The sequence below is a fragment of the Ursus arctos genome, chromosome X (genome assembly GCF_023065955.2).
Source record: "Ursus arctos isolate Adak ecotype North America chromosome X, UrsArc2.0, whole genome shotgun sequence".
Lineage (NCBI taxonomy): Eukaryota > Metazoa > Chordata > Mammalia > Carnivora > Ursidae > Ursus > Ursus arctos.
This window is the reverse complement of record NC_079873.1, coordinates 116,742,329-116,763,556: the sequence shown is the minus strand read 5'-3', so window position 1 is coordinate 116,763,556 and position 21,228 is coordinate 116,742,329. Positions and strand designations below refer to the sequence as shown.

The 21,228-nt window shown below is 42.4% G+C and overlaps 1 protein-coding gene across 9 annotated transcripts in view; it reads right to left on the bottom strand.

Moving 5' to 3' along the window:
* The window catches only part of ARHGEF6 (Rac/Cdc42 guanine nucleotide exchange factor 6), a 112,428-nt gene extending 91,407 nt beyond the window's left edge, over window positions 1-21,021 (bottom strand). For 2 of the 9 annotated variants that reach the window (XM_044392447.3, XM_057314815.1), the window contains exons 1-3: window positions 20,076-21,021; window positions 3,695-4,121; window positions 2,420-2,503 (exon numbers count right to left, since the gene is read on the bottom strand). In XM_044392447.3, the coding sequence (XP_044248382.1) occupies window positions 2,420-2,503; window positions 3,695-3,859 (249 nt within the window). In that variant the 5' untranslated portion in view covers window positions 3,860-4,121; window positions 20,076-21,021. Of the gene's footprint in view, window positions 1-2,419; window positions 2,504-3,694; window positions 5,465-20,075 lie in introns of those variants that run through there. The other 7 variants (XM_057314821.1, XM_057314829.1, XM_057314826.1 and 4 more) reach the window with 5 other exon arrangements.
* Between the last annotated feature and the right edge of the window lie 207 nt (window positions 21,022-21,228).

Genomic DNA, 21,228 nt, shown 5'->3' with positions numbered 1-21,228 from the left:
AAGCATTAGTTATCAGAAAAATCCACTTTTGTGAAACGACTTATTCTCCCACAGTGCTAGACCCGGGAGGTGTTTCTGTATCACCTAGTATTCTTAGAACTGCAAAGAAGCTCAGGATACCTTCTGGCAGCTTCGTAGTGCAGAAATCATTGGCAACCTCACCATGTTTTTATTTGTCAGATAAAAAAGAAAATACCATGATCTGTTCCACAGTAGACATTATTCTAGAAGATATATGGAGAAGTCTCGGGCTACACCTTCCTCAAAAGCCACACACACACACACACACACACACACGTGCCCATGCAGACACACAGCTAACAGTGGGCAAGAGGGACACCTGGAATAAAATATTCTGAGACAACTATAGCCTGATGCTGTAGCTAACTTTAGGAAAAATTCTGAAGCAAGCCAAGTTTATCTGGGGCAAAGCGACTTGTATTACTACTACTACTAATAGCTACCACTTGGAGAATACTTAATATGTGCCAGGCACTCTTCTGGGGACATGAATTCATTGACCTCTTATACCAATCTTATGAGATAGGTGCTGTTATCATTCCCATTTAATAGGTGGGGAGACTGAGGCACAGTCACAGAACATGCCCAAGGTCACAAAGCTACTACTGAGAGAGAACTGAGATTTTGAACCCAAGCAATCTAGCATCAGAGTCCATGATCAACGCACTACTCATACTTCTCCACAAATAATACTGCTAAAACGTGTCTATACTTATGTCCTTGGTTCTCTGCTGAGCACTATACATACACTGTCTCATAGATCTTTTTCAGGTCGAAGCTCTTAGCTCTAAATTATTATGTAGTATCACATTTGATCCTTAAAACAACCCCATGAGGTAGCAATTATTGTGTCCATTTTACAGATCAAAACACTGAGGCAAATACCTGAAGAAAACAACACGAATTTAAAAAGATATGCACCCGTACATACGTTCATTAAAGCATTATTTGCAATAGCTAAGATATGGAATTAGCCCAAGTGTCCATCGATAGGTGAATGGACAGAGATGTCATCTATATTCTCAACCACAAAAACAAAACAAAACAAAACAATGAAATCTTCCCATTTGTGACAACATGAATGGACCCAGAGGGTATTACGCTAAGTGAAGTCAGACAAAGATCATTACCATGTGATTTCACTCATATGTGGAATCTAAAAAACAAAACCAAACAAAGCAGAAACAGACTCATGAATACAGAGAACAAACCCAGAGGGGAGGGGACTGAGGGGTAAATGGGTGAAGGGGACCAAGAGGCACAGACGTCTTACAAAGTAAGGCACGGGAATGACAAGTACAGCATAGGGAATACAGTCAATAATATTGCAGGGGCGCCTGGGTGACTCAGTCAGTTAGATGGCCGACTCTTGACTTCGGCTCAGGCCATGATGTCAGGGTCCTGGCATCAAGCCCCATGTCAAGCCCATCGTCAAGCCCCCATCAGGCTCTGTGCTTGGTGGGGAGCCTACTTCAGGCTTCTCTCTCTCCCTCTGTCTCTCCCCCCCAACTCTCTCTGTCTCAATAAATAAATCTTCAAAAAAATAATATTGTAGTGACGCTGTGTAGTGGCCAACGGTAGCTACACTTACTGCGGTGAGCATTGTGTAATGTATGGAATTGTTGAATCACCACACTGTACATCCGAAACTAAGGTAATATAATATGTCAACTATACTTCAATTTTAAAAACCTACAATCTTTTTTAAATGAATGTATAAGACTTCAGCATCATTTGGATGTACTATAATTTATTTGACTATTCCCCTAATGCTAGATACTGATGTTGTTTCCATGGTTTTTCCTTCTGCAAATAAAGATGTCACACACACACACACACACACACACACACACACTGAGGAACAGAGAAGTAATTTGACACTCAGACAAAAGTATCACCTCCTTTCCAGCAATACTCCCATATGTACTCTAAGGATCCACAGAATATAAAATAATGCAATGTAATTTAATACACAATTTCTATCACAGGGCCAGGTTCTCCGGGCTTTTCAAGGCCTCTGTTCTAAAGTGTTAATGGGGAAAAGTGACAATATACTTTCCTCTCTTCCCAACTCAGGGGTATTACCGTGACCCCCTAGAGCAGCCAGTACCCGCTAGCAGGGTAAGCTCCGCATACAACCTCTGTCACCGGAAGCCTGCTTTCAGGGCTCGGATGCTGTATTCAAAGATATCCTATTCTGAGTTTTGATTTCGTTTGGTTTCTTTGCTTTTGGCACTGGCTTCTGGAAAAGACAAACTACCAAGCCACCCCTAGAGACCACCAGTCTTAACCATGGTTTCCATAAACTGCTACCCCTGTTTAACAGTCGAAATCAACCCAGTACTTGTAGTACAACACCATCCTCGCCAGCGGGGCAAGGCACCCCAGGTGGGCTTACCTCCACCTGCAGGGTCGCACATCCTTTCAGGAAGTCAGCGATGTTGCTGAGGCAGTCAGCTTCGGTCTGGGGCTCCGCACAGTACTAGAGAAACACAGTCAGATGTCACTCGGACACTGTCATCCCATGCCAAGCACACCATAGTCCCCATGCTCTGATAACTAGATAGGTAGGCTTTTTAAGGCAGGGAGCCACATTGCTGTCAAGCCAGGAAGAGAAATAACCACTGGAGGAAGTGATGTAACAGTCTAAACGGTCGGTCTATTTCAAATGTCACCAAACTTTCAGTCCCAAACCATCTATCTCTACTGACAAACATTTTTTAGCCTTCTGCCAAAGAGTGGGGGTAGCGAATTGGATCCAGACTGGTTTTTGAGCTTGGTTCTTGCTTTTAATCTATTACCTTGCTCCCTCCTCCCCATGAGAATGTATGAAAATCCTGTCCTCCCGTTTACTGCTTGCTACATTTGGTTACAGTTCTGTATGCTGTACTACCGCCTTAGCACTGTTTTTTCAAGTTTAAGGAAACTTACAAGTAAATCAATTTGCTCAATAAAAATACAAACCGGTTCAAGAAGGCAAAAGAACTCACGTTATGCTCACAGTCACGTCCCCTGCTAACCTTAAGAAAATAGCTGTAGGATTCAAACTTTAAACTTACTTAGAGTGCCTACTTTAGAAATTATCCATCTTCGTGATCACAGCTTTCCAACATTAAAACTTTTGGCTTTTTAGAAGAAGAGTAAGGTTAGTTTCACTTTGAACACATGTTGCATTCAAAACATATATCTGGTTTCTATTGTTTTAACAAACCTTTTCTGACATTTTGGATTATTTCTCCTGGTTGCCTCTGTTTCAAAGGATATTTTATTTCTTTGAGGAGAAAATCGACATTGATTTTAGCCAAACTGTCAATACACACCATCAATATCTGTTATAGATCATCCCATTATTACACAGACTCATATACACCCCAAGTTCAAAATATGCCCTTGGTCCACGTATCCCTATGACAGAGCAAACAATATGGGTATTTTCTCCTTGTCCCCTGGCACCAACGGTGTATCATGGTTATATTTGGGGGCCAACTGCTAGAGGATAACCTTTCATTTTCTGAGTTCTTCAAACGACAAAAACAATAAAAGAGAATGCCAAACTCTCAGGAAGAGATTCAAGTGGGAGAGTCCCATGACCCGGGCAACAGAACATCGCAAGGGCTACATTATTGCTGCTCTGGTGGTAAGCAATCCCAAAGAGACTGCCCATTTCCCTTACCTTTTCTAGAGAGCCAGGCCTAAGTCTGTTGAGCAGTTTGCAGAGCACTACCCCATTCTTCAGCGAGGACTTCAAGAACTCCTCCGGATCACAGATGGTCTTTTTGGGGGAATCTAAAACTCCCAAGGATATAAGCCATGTCACGATTCTCTCTTCTGGATTCATCGCTGAGGACTGTATGCTCTGCACAGCTCCCTGGGGCAGCTGCAAGGACTAAGCCACATCCGTAATTGCATCTGCTACTGCCTTCCGTTTTTCTGAGTTCTCTCCTGGGGCTTGCAGAGCAAAGCGTTTCGACAACTTTTCTTAGATAACAGTGGAACCCACTCAAACTACAGGATCTTAAAGCCACAGAGATCACACTTGGAAGATGTAGAAATAGAAGAAATAAAAATCCTTGGATAATGCTGGGTTTCTTTTTCCAAACCTGCGAAACAAATTCATTAGGATTTAAAAAAGAAGAAGAAGAAGAAGAAGAAACAAACACCACCCCCCCCAAAAAAAAACCCAACAGTGCAAGAGGCTGTAAAGGAAGGAAGTGCGGAGGATGCTGGGGAGGGAGGAGAGAGAAGGAAGCAAGTGCTCTTGGAAAACAGAGGGGACCTTGGAAATGAGACACTCATGGGCCAGTCTGTGAAAACACTGTCAATAAATAGTCTAGCCCCAGTGAAAATCTGGCTTCTGTCAGGAGGAAGATGCCAACTGGCTGTTTAGTCAGACAGATCTGAGCCTCGTGGGGAAGGTAGTCTGAGAAAATTCTTCCAAGAAATGGCCACATGTCCTCATCCTGTCTCACAGAGATGGTGTGTTATGATCATTCCTTGTAGAACACCTTGAATTGCATGGTGATAACGTGCCAAGCAAATGAAGACTGTGCCTTCTGTCAGCCAATCACTGTGTATAAGCAGCAGCTAGAAGAATGGCATTTTACTTTGCAGCCAAAAATCTATGTTTAGGGAAATAGGCTAAGGATAACATCTGACATCCTGTTTACTTGCATTCTTTAGCAATTCTTTTTCTGGACCTGGTTCCACGACATAATCCAGCTGCAGTACCCCTAGCAAAGGCGCAGACACAGTCCCATGAGTGGGTACAAAACCCTTGAAAACAGAACTTTCAAGAACAAAAGAGCGCTTGTCCTCTCTCTATACTAGTCTGGAAAGTTGATGCTTCCCCAACAAGAAACACTTTGCATTAAAAATGATGCTCTGAAAAAAACAAACCTGGTCTATAACAAGAGATCTTGTTATTCTCAAACATTTCCACAACCAGTTGAAATAGTCATACTATGGGGAAATGTATGAGGAGACCAATGTGAACAGCATAGCCTTAAACTGGCAAATGCATGGTCCTCCCCATTAGTCACTGCCCCTCCTCACGCACGGGATCCTGCTAAGCTTCCAAATCCTTCTCAACACAGCTTTAAACATATACTACCAAATAATCAGCTTAGATAATCCTGCTAAATGTTTTCAAAGCTTCCCCTTCTTGCCCTGTTCCTAACACTTATCACACTTCACTATTATTAATTGTTGATATGTCTCCTCCACCAGAATGCAACCTCCTTAGAGTAGAGGTCTTGTCCATCTTGTTTAACACTGTTCCCAGCAGCTCTAGGTACACAGATGTTTAAAAATGCTGAATGAGGGGCACATGGGTGGTTCAATCGGTTGAGTGTCTGCCTTTGGCTCAGGTCATGATCCCGGGGTACTGGGATGGAGTCCCAAGTCAGGCTCCCTGCTCAGTGAGGAATCTGCTTCTCCCTCTCCCTCTCCCCGTTTCCATCTCCCCCTCCCCCTCTCCCTCTTCCTCCACCCCCCGTTCATGCTCTCTCTCTTTTGCTCTCTCTCTAACAAATAAATAAAATCTTTTTCAAAAAAATGCTGAATGAATGCACAAATGAATGAATGAACTCATGTCTTAAAGATTTTTCCTTGCTAAGGATTTTTACTTTTATTGAGATATAACTGACGTATAATCAATTGCACATATTTAAGATGTCCAATTTAATGAATACTGACATATGTATACACCTGCGATACAATCACACACACACACACACACACACACACACACACACACACAATCCAGGTAAAACTTTCTATCGTCCCCAAAAGTGTCCTTGTGCCCTTTCAAACCCCTTTTCCCTCCCTTCCCCTCCAATCGGCTTTCAGTCTCTGTAGATTAGTTTGCATTTTCTAGAATCATATATAAATGGAAGCATACAGTATGGTACTTCCCTTTCTCTGGTTTCTTTTGCTCAGCATCATCATTTTGAGATCCATTCATGTTGTTTTGTCTATCAATAGTTCTATAACAAGGATTTGACCTCCAAAGGTTTGGTTTGATGTAATTATACTTAGAAGCAAAATAAGTATAGTCAATCAAAAGTTTTAATTGACTTTTGACCATAGCCAAAGCTATGTCATAGAAAGAAATATAAAATCCATTCGTTGGTAAATTAAATTCCCAAGTCAGACCTACTTGAATACATTTTTCTATGTCATTTGGACAATTTTCACAATTGCTTATCAAAACTACTCTACAGACAAACAAATCTGACAGTATTATTGAGGTATCACTTACATATTCAGATCAAGAACAAAGCCTAAGTAATTTCAGGAACCCAGCCTAGCCCAAAACAGGCTTGAACCCAGTGAGGTCACTCAGATAAAAATCCGCCTCATTGCAGCCAATGGCTAGAGCAAATTACATAAATACTAAAGTAAAACCAGAAGAGCAAAGCCTCTTCCTCAAGGCAGTTCTATTAGTAGGAAGATTGGAAGTTAGGGTTGGTATGGAGAGCAAGGAATGTCAGGAGAGCAAGGAATTCCAGGACTGGAGCAAGCAGGGGGCTGAATGACTAGCCATGGAACCCAGGCTGGGGAGGAAAAGCAAGTGACAACACAAAGTAGCTAACGAACTGGGGGCGTAGGGCGGGACCCTGGAAGACTAGAGGTCACAGTGATACAAAGAGCAACAGGCTTCACAGAACAGCATGAGTAAAAAGAGAAAAGGTTTCTCACTCGACTGCCAAGCCTTAGCAGTGTGCACCCTGGGCCACTGAGCCAGCCTCCTCGCTCACTGGCTTTTCCACCTGCATCCTCTCCTCCTAATGGACTCTCTGGCAGAGCACAGTTCGGTTGATTTTCCAGAAACACCTCTTTGATAGTGTAACACTCCTGCTTAAAAACCCTCAAAGGCTCTCCATCACCTAAAGCCCTGATTTACAAACAACAATGTACAAAAATAAACACCTCTTGCAAGGGAAGGTGGAGAAAAGACTGAAGAGTTGGGAGCCCTAGTCCCCAGTGCCCTACTTCAGATGATCTGCAATGGGGCAAAGGAATCTGTATTATTAAATACCCCACTTGATTCTGACGCAGGGAGACCAAGGTCCCACTTGGAGAAACAAGTTGGTTTATAACTTTCCACTCCACTCCAATTTCTTTTTCTTTAAAGATTTTAATTATTTAATTGCAAGAGAGAGAGCATGAGCAGGGCGAGGGGCAGAGGGAGAAGCAGGCTCCCCACTGAGCCAGGAGCAAGATGTGGAGCTCCATCCCAGGGCTTTGGGATCTTGACCTGAGCCGAAGGCTTCACTGACTGAGCCACCCAGGCACCCCAATTCCACCCCAATTTCTGCCCACATCTGGGTCACGACCGCTCAGTTCCTTGCCTTCCCTATTTGTGATTGACGGATTACAACCAGCCCCTCTTTAGGCCTGCTCTGCGAAAACGGACCTGGGTCTTTAAATCATTTTTACTTTGCCAGCTGGCACCATATGAAGTTTTATCAGTAGCTGCTGGTGGAGAGACACCGCAGGAAGAAGGGGTTTTACTTCCTGTTTCCTGTGCGCTCTCTCCACAGACTCCCAACGAGCTCCCAGCTTTCCCTGCGCTCCCCTCCTGCGACATTGGCTTCCTGCTGGGCACAGGCGGGTAGCAGCTTCGCCTGCACCACCTTTGGGAGGGATCTGTAGCAAAGTATCTCTGGTGAGACACCTCGCCCGTGAATGGAAAACAAGCACCCTCCCAGGGCCCTTTTTCAGCAAGTTCTAGAGGGCGGATGGCCAGCAAGTTCCACTGACTCAGCCCCATGGCAACTTCTATAATAAGGCGTGGATCTCAGCTGCAGGTGGGGAGAGGAGGTTCTCACACCTCTAGGGGAGTGACTAGTATGTATTATTTCATATTGTCTGCTATTATATATTGTATCTGCTATTTCCTATACTCTTTTAGAGTTCTCTTTACTTCTTACTAGTCAATCCCTCATTATTCCAATCCCCTGTTACTAATTATGCAAAACTGGGATGCGTGGGTGGCTCAGCTGGTTAAGCAGGTGCCTTTAGCTCGGGTCCTGGGATCGAGTTCCACATCAGGCTCCCTGCGGGGGGGGGGGCTGCTTCTCCCTCTGCCTGGCGCCCCCCCCGCTTTTGCATGCTCTCTCTCTCTGACAAATAAAAAAAGAAAAATCTTTTTAAAAAAATAATTATGTTAAACTTTTCCTGTTCAAATCCCTCTGTGGTTTCTCTGTCCTGATTGGACCCAGACTGACAGGCCTCCTTATCTTCAAGGAACACTCCTCCGCTTTAGCCAACCACTTGCAAGGTCAAAATTTGTACTTTGTCATCACATAAATTTCTCTGCTTTCCTAAATCATGAATTCAAACATTAGACTTTCCAACCACAACCTACCATCTTTCCTGCTTGCTTGTTTGGCTTCTCCCATGACAACTAGCCCTTAACCCTGTAGGGATCTTCAAAGCATTGTTTTCCAAAATGATTATACAATTTTACTTCCCTGCAACCAGGTTCTGATTTCCCATTGCTCCATATCATAGCTAATACACATTTCAGACTTTTAAATTTTTTTTATTTTCATGGGTGTAAAATTTACTTTTCTATGACTACTAATAAAGTTAAAGCATTTTTTAAAAATTCTTTTTTAGCGAGGGAAAGAGAGAGGGCAGGGGAAGAGGCAGAGGGAAAGAATCTTCAGCAGGCTCCACGCCCAGCGCAGAGCCTGACCAGGGCTCCATGACACAACCCTGAGATCATGACCTGAGCTGAAATCAAGAGTCGAATGCTTAACCAACTGAGCCACCCAGGTGCCCCTAAAGCATTTTTTTCATACGTCGATTGGCCATGCGTATTTCCTCTTCTGTGAAATACTTGCTCATTTCCATTGTCTACTTTTCCACTGGTTGGTTGTTTTTTTGTTATTGATTTGTAAAAGTTTGTAATACATTGTGGATGCTAAACTAATGTGTTTGTGAATATCCTCTTATACTCTTGTTTTTCATCATAGTGTAAAATGTGGTGTATTTTAGGAAATAGAAGATCAAGACAATTTTTAAAAATTTACAAAAATTTTTATCTCACTCTCATGTAAAATAAATCTAGAATTTGGCAGTCCAAGGGTAACATGCAGCTTCATAGTCATCAGAGACCCAGGATTCTACTCTCCTGCTACTTCACCATCTTTAGCTTCCCACCTCATGGTTCAAAATGACCATTTATGTGAACTTGAACTAGGCAATAATGGTTTCTTAGATATCAGACCGAGGCTACAAGCAACAAAAGAAAAGAACAGATAAATTGGTCTTCATCAAAATTAAAAATTTTGTACTTCAAAGGACACCATCAAGAAAGTGAAAAGACAACTCCAGAATGAGAGAAAATATTTGCAAGTCATATATCTAATTAGGGATTTGTATCCAGAATATATAAAGAACTCATAACTCAATAACAAGAGGACAAATAACTAAAAATGGGCAAATTATCTGAATAGACATTTCTCCAAAAAAGATATACAAATAGCTAAAAAACTCAGGAAAAGATCCTCAACATCATTAGCATTCAGGGAAATGCAAATCAAAACCACAATGAGATTCCACTTTATACCCATAATCAAAAAGACAAACATTGAAGTGCCTGGCTGGCTCACTCAGAAGAGCATGTGATTCTTTTCTTTTAAAGATTTTGTTTACTTATTTTAGAGAGAGAAAGAACAAGCGGGGGTTGAAGCAGAGGGGGAGGGAGAGAGAATCTGAAGCAGATTCCCTGCTGAGCATGGAGCCCAACAGGGGGCTCAATCTCACTGTGAGATCTTGACCTGAGCTGAAACCAAGAGTCAGATGCCTAACCTACTGAGCCACCCAGGTGCCCCAAGAGCATGCAATTCTTGATCTCAGGGTCATAAATTCAAGCCCCATGTTGAGTGTAGAGATTACTAAAAAAAAAAATGTTAAAAAAAAACAAAAAGATAATAACTAGTGTTGGTAAGGATGTGGAGAAATTGGAACTCTCCTACATTGTTGGCGGGAATGTCAAACAGTGCAGCTGCTATAGAAAACAGTTTTGCTGTGCCTCAAAATGTTAACATAGTCACAATATGGCCCAGCAATTCCTCTCCAAGAGAAATAAAAACATGTGTCCACATAAAAATGTGTACACATATTCATAGCAGTATTAGTCATAATAGCCAAACAGTTAAAACAATCCAACGTTCATCACCTGGTGAATGGATAAATAAAGTGTTACAATCAAATATTACTCACTCATAAAAATGAATGAAGTGCTGATACAGGCCACTTCATGGATAAAAATTGAAAACACACTAACGGAAAGAAGCCAGACACAAAAGATCATACATTATATGATTCCACTTATACGAAATGTTCAGAACAGGTAAATCCATACAAACAAAGTAGAACAGCAGTTGCCCGGGACTGGGGTGGGGGTTGAGAGGAAACTGGAAGTGACTGCTAATGGCTATGGGGATTTCTTTTGTGAGGGAGGTGAAGAAAATGTTCTAAAAATGATTTGGTGATGGTTGCACAACTCTGAATATACTGAGTGGCTGTAGGGTTCTCCATCATCTGTTTCCCTTCGCTTGAGGATCAACGTCCTGCACGTCCTGCTTGTTGTCTCAGTGTCTGGAAAGAGTCAGTTTATACACTATCCAATTTTCTAGTTGTTTATATTAGGAGAAAAAGTCCATACCACATAATCTTTCATGGGTAGAAGCAGAGGTTGGCTTAGTCTACTTTTAAGTATTCTTCTACATCATGCAACAAACGAGACCTAATACAGTTCGTTGTTGTGATAAGGGCTCTTTAGATATTCGGGATATTGACCTTTTGGTATATATGTTTTAAATTTTTTCCTAGCTAGTATTTGTCTTTTATCTATTTCTTAACAACTACTATACAGAAATTTAAAATTTTGTAGATGATTAAATATACCAAAATCTTTCCCTTTATGATGTGTACCTTTTATATGCTTAAAGTCCTTCCTCAAATTCACTTTAGAAACTTATCCTAGGGAGAGGCGCCTGGTGGCTCAGTCGGTTAACTGTCTACCTTCAGCTCAGGTCATGATCCCAGGGTTCTGGGATTGAGCCCCACATTGGGATCCCTGCTCAGCAGGGAGCCTGCTTCTCCCTCTCCCCCGCTTGTGCTCTCTATCTTGCTCTCTCTCTCAAATGAATAAAATCTTTAAAAAAAAAAGAAACTTATCCTAGGGAAATAATGACAAGTTCAGAAGATATATGTTGATGACAATAAAACCACAATCCGGGGCACATGGGTGGCTCAGTCAGTTAAGCATCTGCTTTCAGCTCAGGTCATGATCCTGGGGTCCTAGGATTGGGCCCCATATCTGGCTCCCTACTCAGTGGGAAGTCTGTTTCTCCCTCTCCCTCTGCAGCTCCCCCTGCTCATGCACTCTCTCTCTCTCTCTCTCCAGTAAATAAATAAAGTCTTTAAAAATAAATAAATAGGGGCACCTGGGTGGCTCAGTTGGTTAACATAACTTCGGCTCATGTCATGATCCCAGGATCTTGGGATGGAGCCCAGCAGGGAGCCTGCTTCTCCTCTCTCTCTATCCCTCCCCCCACTCATGCTCTCTCTCATGCTCTCTCTCTCTCAAATAAATAAAATATTTAAAAATAAATAAAATCACAATCCACAGAACAACAACAACAAAAGAATGAATCTAGCTTCATCAAATTTAAAAACGTTTGTTCTGTGAAAGCCCACTTGAAGAGGATGAAAAAACAGGCTATGAACAGGGAGAAAATAGCACAAACCACATATCTGCTATAGGCCTACTATCTAAAGTACATTTTAAAACTCTCAAAATTCAACAGTAAAAAAAAAAGCAATCCAATAGAAAATGGGCAAAAGACATGAACAGATATTTCAGGAAACAGAATAGGTGGATGGTAAACACACACATGAAAAGGTGATCAATATCATTAGCCAGTAGGGAAATGCAAATTAGAAACCACAGTAAGATACCACTACACACACATCAGAAGAACTAAAATTAAAAATGCCGACAACACCAAATGGTGCTGAGGACGCAGAGACACTGGATCGCTCATACATTGCTGATGGGAAGGGAGAATGTTAGAGCCACTCTGAAAAGTAGTTTGCAGTAGTTGGTACTTGCTGTACAACTCAGCAACGACATGCTTGGGCATTTATCACAGAAAAAATATATATATAATACCTATACATGAACATTTGTAACAGCTTTATTTGTAGCAGCCCCAAACTAGAAACAATCCAAATGTTCTTCCTTCGATGGGGGAATGGTTAAACAAACTGTGGCATATCGAGATTACAGAATCCCAGTCAGCAATAAAAAGGAACAAACTACTGATACACGTGACAACCTGGGTGGATCTCAAGGGAATGATGCTGAGTGAAAAAGAAGCCAATCCCCAAAAGTTACATACTGTATGATTTAATTTATATAACATTCTTGAAATGACAGATGCCCAGGGGCCTCACAATGCCAAGGTACAACACACATGGAAAACCCTTGATGTTGACGAGTAATACAAAGACATATAGTATTATATAGTCTGCTTCCCCAAGAAGTGGATTTCCTCCTTCTGGAAGGGCAACTTGAGAAGAGTCATCATATAGATCCCCAATAGAGCCATTAACTTTGCCTTTAAGGTTAAGTTTAAGCAGGTATTCTTGGGACAGGTGCACAAGCATATAGTTTTGCAGGTATTTTGTGGACAATCTGGCATCCTGTGGTACACTGGGGGTCACGTCTTTCAGCTTTTTCTACTCCTTAGATTTTGCCAGAACCCACTTGGCAGCCAATATCGGGAAATCTGTCAAGGAAAGAAAATTTAGCTCTCTTCCTTTCTCCACCATCATGGTGTGTGTGGTTGACTGTGTTGCTCACCATGTCTCCTCGCAAGACTTTCATGATCAAGCAATTCCTGGCCAAGAAACAAAAGCAGAATTGTCCTATTCCCTGATGGATTCGGATGAAAACTGGTACTAAAATCAGGTACATCTTGAAGGGGAGACGTTGGACAAGAACCCAGCTGGGTCTATGAGGACTTGCACATGAGATGGCACGCTTATTTATGCTGCATCAAGGTCACTAGCATCTTACTATAGCAAACTGGAAACATCACCACTATCTGGACAGCTGGTCCTGTTTTATTGGGAAAGTGATTGTTCTCTTTGTTTCTATGTGTCTGCACTAGTAGGTTGTTTCAGTAATATCCAGTGAGAACTTTTGTTTAAAAAAAAACCTCAAAGGCCTAGAAGACTGTCTTATGAAAATCACAAATGGGATGGCCAGTGTGGTCTCCCCATTCCATACTTGGAAGTGGTAGGTGATGATACAGTCTGGTTACAAAGAACTGATATCACATATGGTAGGACCTTCATATATAATGGGTAGAAGATTTTCAGAGATGAATGTGGAAAAGCCTTTCTCAAGAGTGTATGGTCCAGGGCTGCCTGGCTGGCTCAACCAGCAGAGCATGTGACTTTTGATCTTGAGGTTGAGTTTGAGCCCCACATCGGGTGTAGAGATTATTTTTTAAAAAATCCAAAAACCAAAATACAAAATAGCATATAAGGTACGATCCTTTTTAAAAATAAATGCTTACATATACCTAAAATTGAAGTGTATAGAGGCACCTGGGTGGCTCAGTTGGTTAACTGTCTGACTTCTGCTCAGGTCATGATCCCTGGGTCCTGGGATCAAGCCCTGAGGCGGGCTCCCTGTGCAGTGGAGAGCCTGATTCTCACTCTCCCTCTCTCCCCCTCCCCCCACTTGTGTGTGCACTCTCTCTCTGTCTCTCAAATAAATAAATAAAATCTTCTAAAAAATTGAAGACTATACCACAGGTATTATCACTGAACACTCATTAGATATTTCTTTATCTTCAGATGCAGAGTGTCCAATTAATCATACTCCTCAGTTTACTATGCATGTAATCCTACATGAGGACTTCCCTCATACTTTTCCTTCATTCACAAACTCCCCTCATAGACACCCATTCCAATGTGTGTGATAAATGTCCTTAAATATCCATGTTCTCTCATAAAGTTTATAGTTTGCTTTACATAAATGATATCATGCCATAAATCTTGTTCTCTTTCTTACTCTTTTTTTTTTCATTTAACATAATAGTCTCCAGCATCTGGCTTGGTTTGCTGTCTCTCTTTGCACCACGACAACTGCCACAGTTCTTGGTAACTTCCATATCCAATGCTGGCCTCTGACTGCCTTGACTTTCTCATTTCCAATGACCTTGGCTTTCACTCTCTCCACCCACTCACATAAGCATATTCAAATTCATCTCATTACCAAAAATGCACCACCCCTAAAACCTCAAATTCAAACATTCAGTACTCTAAATACAATCTCACAGGTTTCCAGATCATTTCTTGTAGTACCCCTATCCCAACCATCTTGTTATCCACTTGACCCAACACCTCTTTATGGTCCATCACTGCCCTCCTGTCACCACTCTCCTTGTTTTGTTTTTTTAAGATTTATTTATTGGGGCGCCTGGGTGGCACAGCGGTTAAGCGTCTGCCTTCAGCTCAGGGCGTGATCCCGGTGTTCTGGGATCAAGCCCCACATCGGGCTCCTCCACTATGAGCCTGCTTCTTCCTCTCCCACTCCCCCTGCTTGTGTTCCCTCTCTCACTGGTTGTCTCTCTGTCAAATAAATAAAATCTTTAAAAAAAAAGATTTATTTATTTTGAGAAAGAGCACACTTACACGCGTGCGTGCCCGCTTTTTGAGTGGGGGTAGGGGCAGAAGGAGAGAATCTTTCAAGCAGACTCCCTGCTGAGCAATGAGCCCACTGTGGGGCTTGCTGAGGGGCTCGATCCCACAACCCATGAGATCATGACCTGAGCTGAAACCAAGAGTCAGATGCTTAACCAACTGAGCCACTCACGTACCCCTACCATTCTCCTTGTTAACCAGCTTAGATTCCATGGTCCATTGTTAGAATTATTTCCTTGCAAATTCCCTCACCTTTCTTCCTCCACTCTCACTCCACCATAATCACCTGCCAAAATCCCAAACCTGGCTAAATTCAACTTTGCACTAGCTGAACATGACCCGAGAAAAACTTTACAATAGTGATGACTGTACTCACTTCATCACTTCACACCTCCCCCTGACACTTCACACTCATATATCAACTGCTTACTTGTCATTTCCACCTGACTGTGGCACATCTCTGTGAATATACTGAAAACCATAAATTGTACACTTTATTTTTTTTTAAAGATTTTATTTATTTATTTGACAGAGACAGAGACAGCCAGCGAGAGAGGGAACACAAGCAGGGGGAGTGGGAGAGGAAGAAGCAGGCTCATAGCGGAGGAGCCTGATGTGGGGCTCGATCCCAGAATGCCGGGATCACGCCCTGAGCCGAAGGCAGACGCTTAACCGCTGTGCCACCCAGGCGCCCCATAAACTGTACACTTTAAATGAGTTAATTGAATGGTATATGAATTATATCTCAATAAAGTTGTTGTATATTTTAAAAAAGAAGGAGGAGGAGATAAATTTAACCCATCTCACCCCCTCAAATAGCCACGATTATTTTTAAAAATAAAAATAAAGAAGGGATTTTACCCATAAGATACCAAGACATACCATAAGGCTACAATAATTAAATAAATGTGGTGTCGACTCAAGATTAGGAGAGAGCTGCCCAGAGGCTAACTCATGCCTATGTGGGAATTTGGTATATGATAGTTGTAGTATTTTAGATCAATAGGGAAAGACTGCCTCCTCAATAAACGATGTTGAGACAATTGGCTACCCATTTGGAAAAGAGGTAGATCACCAACTCATACCACAAACAAAAATACATTTCAGAAGAGATGGATTCAATCTTTATATGTATAAAACTGAACTAAAAACAGAAGAAAATGTAAAAGGACAGGTTTTTGGCTTTGGAGTAAGGTATTCCCAAAAAGGACCTCTCCTCCCAAAAAAGAAACCCAAACCATAAACACAGGCTTCTTTATACTACATCCCAGAATTAGGCAGACTCACCGGCATAGCCAAAGCTGTTTGCCCGTTTTCTGGCCAGCACATGCCTCCTCCAGCTGCTGGGAGAGCCCAGCTAACAGCTTACACCTGCAGCCTCCTCCTTAGAATTGCTCTAGCTGTTGGGGACTACCTTGCTTTATTACTCTTTGTTAAAGCAGGACCAAAATAGCTACAATTTTACAGACTTGCTATCTTCTAGTTCTACAGGTCTGAAGTCCAACATAGGTCTCACTGGGCTAAAATTAAGGTGTCAGAAGAGTTATGCTTCTTTCTAGAGACAAGTTCTAGGCAGAATCCATATCTTTGTCTTTTCCAGCCTTTGGAGGCCATCTGCTGCTATGGTCTGAACGTTTGTGCCCACCCCCTCCCCAAAGTTCACCTATTGAAATCCTCACCCTCAAACATGATGGTAGTAGGAGGTGGGGCCTTTGGGAAGTGAAGAGGTCATGAGGGTGGAGCCCTCATGACTGGAGTAAGTGTCTTATAGAAGAGACCCCAGAAAGGGCCGCCTGGCTGCCTCAGTTGGTGGAGCATGTGAATCTTGATCTTGGGGTTATAAGTTCAAGCCCCATGTTGAATACAGAGATTACTTAAAAAATAAAAATAAAAGTTGGGGCACCTGGGTGGTGCAGTCATTAAGTGTCTGCCTTCGGCTCAGGGCGTGATCCCGGCGTTCCGGGATCGAGCCCCACATCAGGCTCTTCTGCTGGGAGCCTGCTTCTTCCTCTCCCACTCCCCCTGCTTGTGTTCCCCCTCTCGCTGGCTGTCTCTCTCTCTGTCAAATAAATAAATAAAATCTTTAAAAAATAATAAATAAAAATAAAAATAAAAGAGGCTTCAGAGAGCTCTCTAATCCCTTCCACCAAGTGAGGACATAGTGTGAAAGCACTGGCTATTAATAAAATCATAAGAAAAAAAAAAGGACACCTGGGTGGCTCAGTGGGTCATGATCAGGTCATGATGCCAGGGTCCTGGGATCAAGCCCCGAGCCCCATGTCAGGCTCCCTGCTCAGCGGGGAGCCTGCTTCTCCCTCTCCCCCGCCTGCCGCTCCCCCTGCTTGTGCTCTCTCTGTCAAATAAATAAATAAAATCTTTAAAAGGAAAAAAAGAAAGCAAGCACTGGCTCTGAACTAGGAGGAGGGCCTTCACCCAATCATGCTGGCATCTTGATCTTGGACTTTCCAGCCTCCAGAATTGTGAGAAGTTGTTTATAAATGACCCAATCTGGGGTATTTTATTCTAGCAACCTGAACAGACTAAGACACCTGCATTCCCTGGCTTTCAGCTCCCTTTCTCCATCTTCAAAGCTAGCAACAACAGGCTGAGTCCTCGTATCACAGCTCTGCCCCACTCTTCTGCCCCCCCCTTCCATTTTTAAGAACTCATGTGGTTAGACTGGTACCACCTGGACAATCAAGGATCATCTCCCCATCTCCCTTAATCACATCTGCAAAATCCCTTTTGTCACGTAAGGTAAAAATTCACAGGTCTCAGAGATTAGGACATGGGGGCGTCTGCCTTCAGTCGGGTCATGATCCCAGGGTCCTTGGATCAAGTCCTGCATTGGGCTCCCTGCTCGGTGGGGAGCCTGCTTCTCCCTCTCCCACTCCCCCTGCTTGTGTTCCCTCTCTAGCTGTCTCTCTCTGTCAAATAAATAAATAAAATCTTTTAAAAAATTAAAATTAAGAAAATAAAAATTCATTAAAAAGAAGAGATTAGAGCATGGACATCTTGGGGAGGGGCCATTATTTTGCTTAAGCTGGAGAAATACAATTTTTTAAAAAATGAAATATTCTCCAAACCCAGAAATCATTCCTGTAATGGTAGTAGAGAAAGAGAACACTTCTATTATTGAATAAGCATTAAACCAGAACGTGATGTGCATCATAGGTAATCTACTAAGAGATTGCCAAGACAGAAAGAAATCTCACCCTTTCATAAAACCAGGCAGGTATAACCTATTACATGCATGTTCTGAAGATAAAAGAGGGACTACTTCTTAAGGAAGAGTGCCTGACAGCACCATTTGTCACACATAGCTAATCCTAACTTTACTGGGTAATTGGCATGAATATCTGTGTTAGCGAATTGGCTTTATCGAGATAAGAAATCAACTTCCCAGTGGCACCTAGCTAGGTTAGTTGGTGGAGCATGTGACTCTTGATTTTGGGGTTGTGAGTTCGAGCCCACATTGGGTGTAGAGATTACTTAAAAAATAAAATCTTTAAAAAGCCAAAAAGCAGGGATGCCTGAGTGGCTCAGTCTGCTAAGCATCCGGCTCTTGATTTCGGCTCAGGTCATGATCTCAGGGTTGTAGGGTTGAGCCCCTTGTTGGGCTCTGTGCTCTACTTAAGATTCTCTCTCTCCCTCTCCCTCGGCCCCTTCCCCGCTCTCTAAAAAAAGGAAAAACACAAAAACCAATAAATGAAAACCAACTTCTCATATCTTTATGACAGGAAGTAGTTTTGCAATTTAGAGCAAGGTGCCCACTAAAGTTAGGCTCCTACCCTCCTGCAGAAGCTAGGACATAGCTATCTCTCTAAATATTTTTTTAAAGATGTATTCATTTGAGAGAGAGTGTGTGTGTGTGTGAGTGCACACCCAAGCAGGGGAGGGAGGGGCAGAGGGAAAGGGAGAGGGAGAGAAGCCAACTCCCCACTGAATGCAGAGCCCATTTAGGGGTTCAATCTCATGACCCTGAGATCATGACCTGAGCAGAAACCAAGAGTCAGATGCTTGTGCTCCTGCTCTCTCTCTCTCAAATAAATAAGTAAACTCTTTTAAAAAAAGAGTTTTCCTTTTAAGGCCAATAAATTTCCCCGAGGTCTATCGATTACATAAGCAACATCACATTTACACGATAATTTAGGCCCTTCGGTAAATGTTCCATCTTACCAAATGTTTTTTTTCAGATTTCAAATACAAAAATTCCCATGTCCACCATCTATATCAAAGTCTTATTATTTTTTTAAAAATTTATTTATTTATTTTAGAGAGAGAGAGAGAGTTGCAGGGAGGGGCACAGGGAAAGAATCTTCAAGCAGATCCCCCCCGCTGAGCATGGAGTCCGATGTGGGGTGGGATCCTACACTCCGTAAGACCATGACCTGAGCAGAAACCAAGAGTCGGATGCTTAACTGACTGAGCCCTCTAGGTGCCCCTCAAAGTCCTATGAGGAGGCATCAGTTCAAGAGTACAAATGGAAGCTCTGCTGTTCACTGTACATGTCTGTAATGTCTTAAGTCTTGAGGACATACAGAGCCTACAGGTCATTTTTCACATTGGTATGAATCAGTACTTGTATTATTTTAACAGTCAACTGAATCTCTATACATAACGGGCATTCATCTCTGTTTATCCATCTGTACTGGGACTGGAGAGAACTTACCTCCCAACGTTAATCTCGTGATATCAGATCTGACTTCTGCAGTTTCTATCTCTAGATGCCAGCTTTCTGTTTGTTAATTAAATGTTTTTGCTTTTCTATTTTCTACATCAACCTTCCAATCAAACCAGTCAACAAAAGATTTGTGTTAAATTTAGAGCTTGACTACATAGATGCATAGTAACCACTTTTAGTTTGTTACAGTCAAAAATTACTAATAAAGATGGTCTTACCTCTACTGTGCCAATAATCAGAATGCTGGGTTTGTAAACCCAGATCATGTCCATACCAAGAGCATGATGTAGAGCCAATCACAATATGTGGGAACCATTACTTGGAGTGCAGAAAGAAAAAGTAGTGTAACAACGCTTGTCTTCTTAGTAAATGTGATTCTTAAAGTAATTGGAATAAGCACCACCATGAGCAGGATACCTATGTAGCCTATGAGAATAGTAATCAATTTTCTAGACTAACACTTTCCAGTTGAGTTCAGTATCAATATCCATTATTCTAGAAAAGTCCTTCGTGGGAACCACAGTGCAGTCTCCCTGTGGTGCTGACTTCCTGTGGTGAAAGCATGAACCCAGCTAAGTCTCTCCTTTACTTTGCTGGCCATGTGGGTGTTCAGCAGCACTTGACAGTGTACCTTTCAGCTAGGTGCCAGCCCGTCTTTCTTTTGGAGTACCTTTACACAGATGAAGCTTCCCCGTTGATAGAGGGGGTAGACTTCTTCAGGCAGGTCCTTCCAGGTCCTATGACCTTAAGTCTCAAGGTTTCTAAGAAAGAGAGAAGCCCTTTTAAGTGTTGAACATGATTATGAGAAGCTTCAGTCAAATCAGGCACAAACTTGGCCTCAGACCCGAATTCATAGACCTGCCCCACTAAGTTCAAAGGGAGAGAGTCCCTGCTTGCTAAAGCAGTCACTTTAATGTTTAATAAGCCTCTAGGTCACTTTAACCTGGTAGACTTCTGAATCTTAGCCAAGGAGTTTGATTCATTTGCTCTGCATATCCAGGGGACTGAGGCTTACAGGAAGCTGCAAACATTGGCATAATTCCTGGACAACAGTAGAAATAAAATGACTTCCTCTGTCCTAGTTAGTATGCTCCAGTATCCCAAAGGTGGGAATTATGTGAACTAAGCGAGGCTTTACCACTGTCTAACTTCAGCTTTTGAAGTGGGAAAAATTTCAGGCCATCTGAATGTCATACGTATCATCACAAGACAAAATCTCTTACCTTCTGCAAGCATTAGTTCTATGAAATCCAACTGCCACCAGGCTCCTGGTAAAATTGGTGAGGGAGATGCCCTGGTGCTTACCTTGGGAGTGGCCTGTAAAAAATTCTACTGATAAATAGCACATCTCTTTACTATATTTTGAATAATTTTATCTTTCTGGGAGGCATAGTAAGAGTTAAGTGCCAAGTCACCTGGGTGGCTCAGTCGGTGAAGCCTCTGCCTTCGGCTCAAGTCATGATCCCAGGGGCCTGGGATCGAGTCCCGTATCGGGCTCCCTGCTCAGCGGGGAGCCTGCTTCTCCCTCTGTCCCTCCATCCACTTGTGCTTGTGCTCTCTCTCAAATAAATACAATTTTTTTTAAAGAGTCAAGTGCCTTTATTTTTTTTTAAAGATTTTATTTATTTATTCGACAGAGATAGAGACAGCCAGTGAGAGAGGGAACACAAGCAGGGGGAGTGGGAGAGGAAGAAGCAGGCTCCTAGCGGAGGAGCTGATGTGGGGCTCGATCCCAGAACGCTGGGATCACGCCCTGAGCCGAAGGCAGACGCTTAACCGCTGTG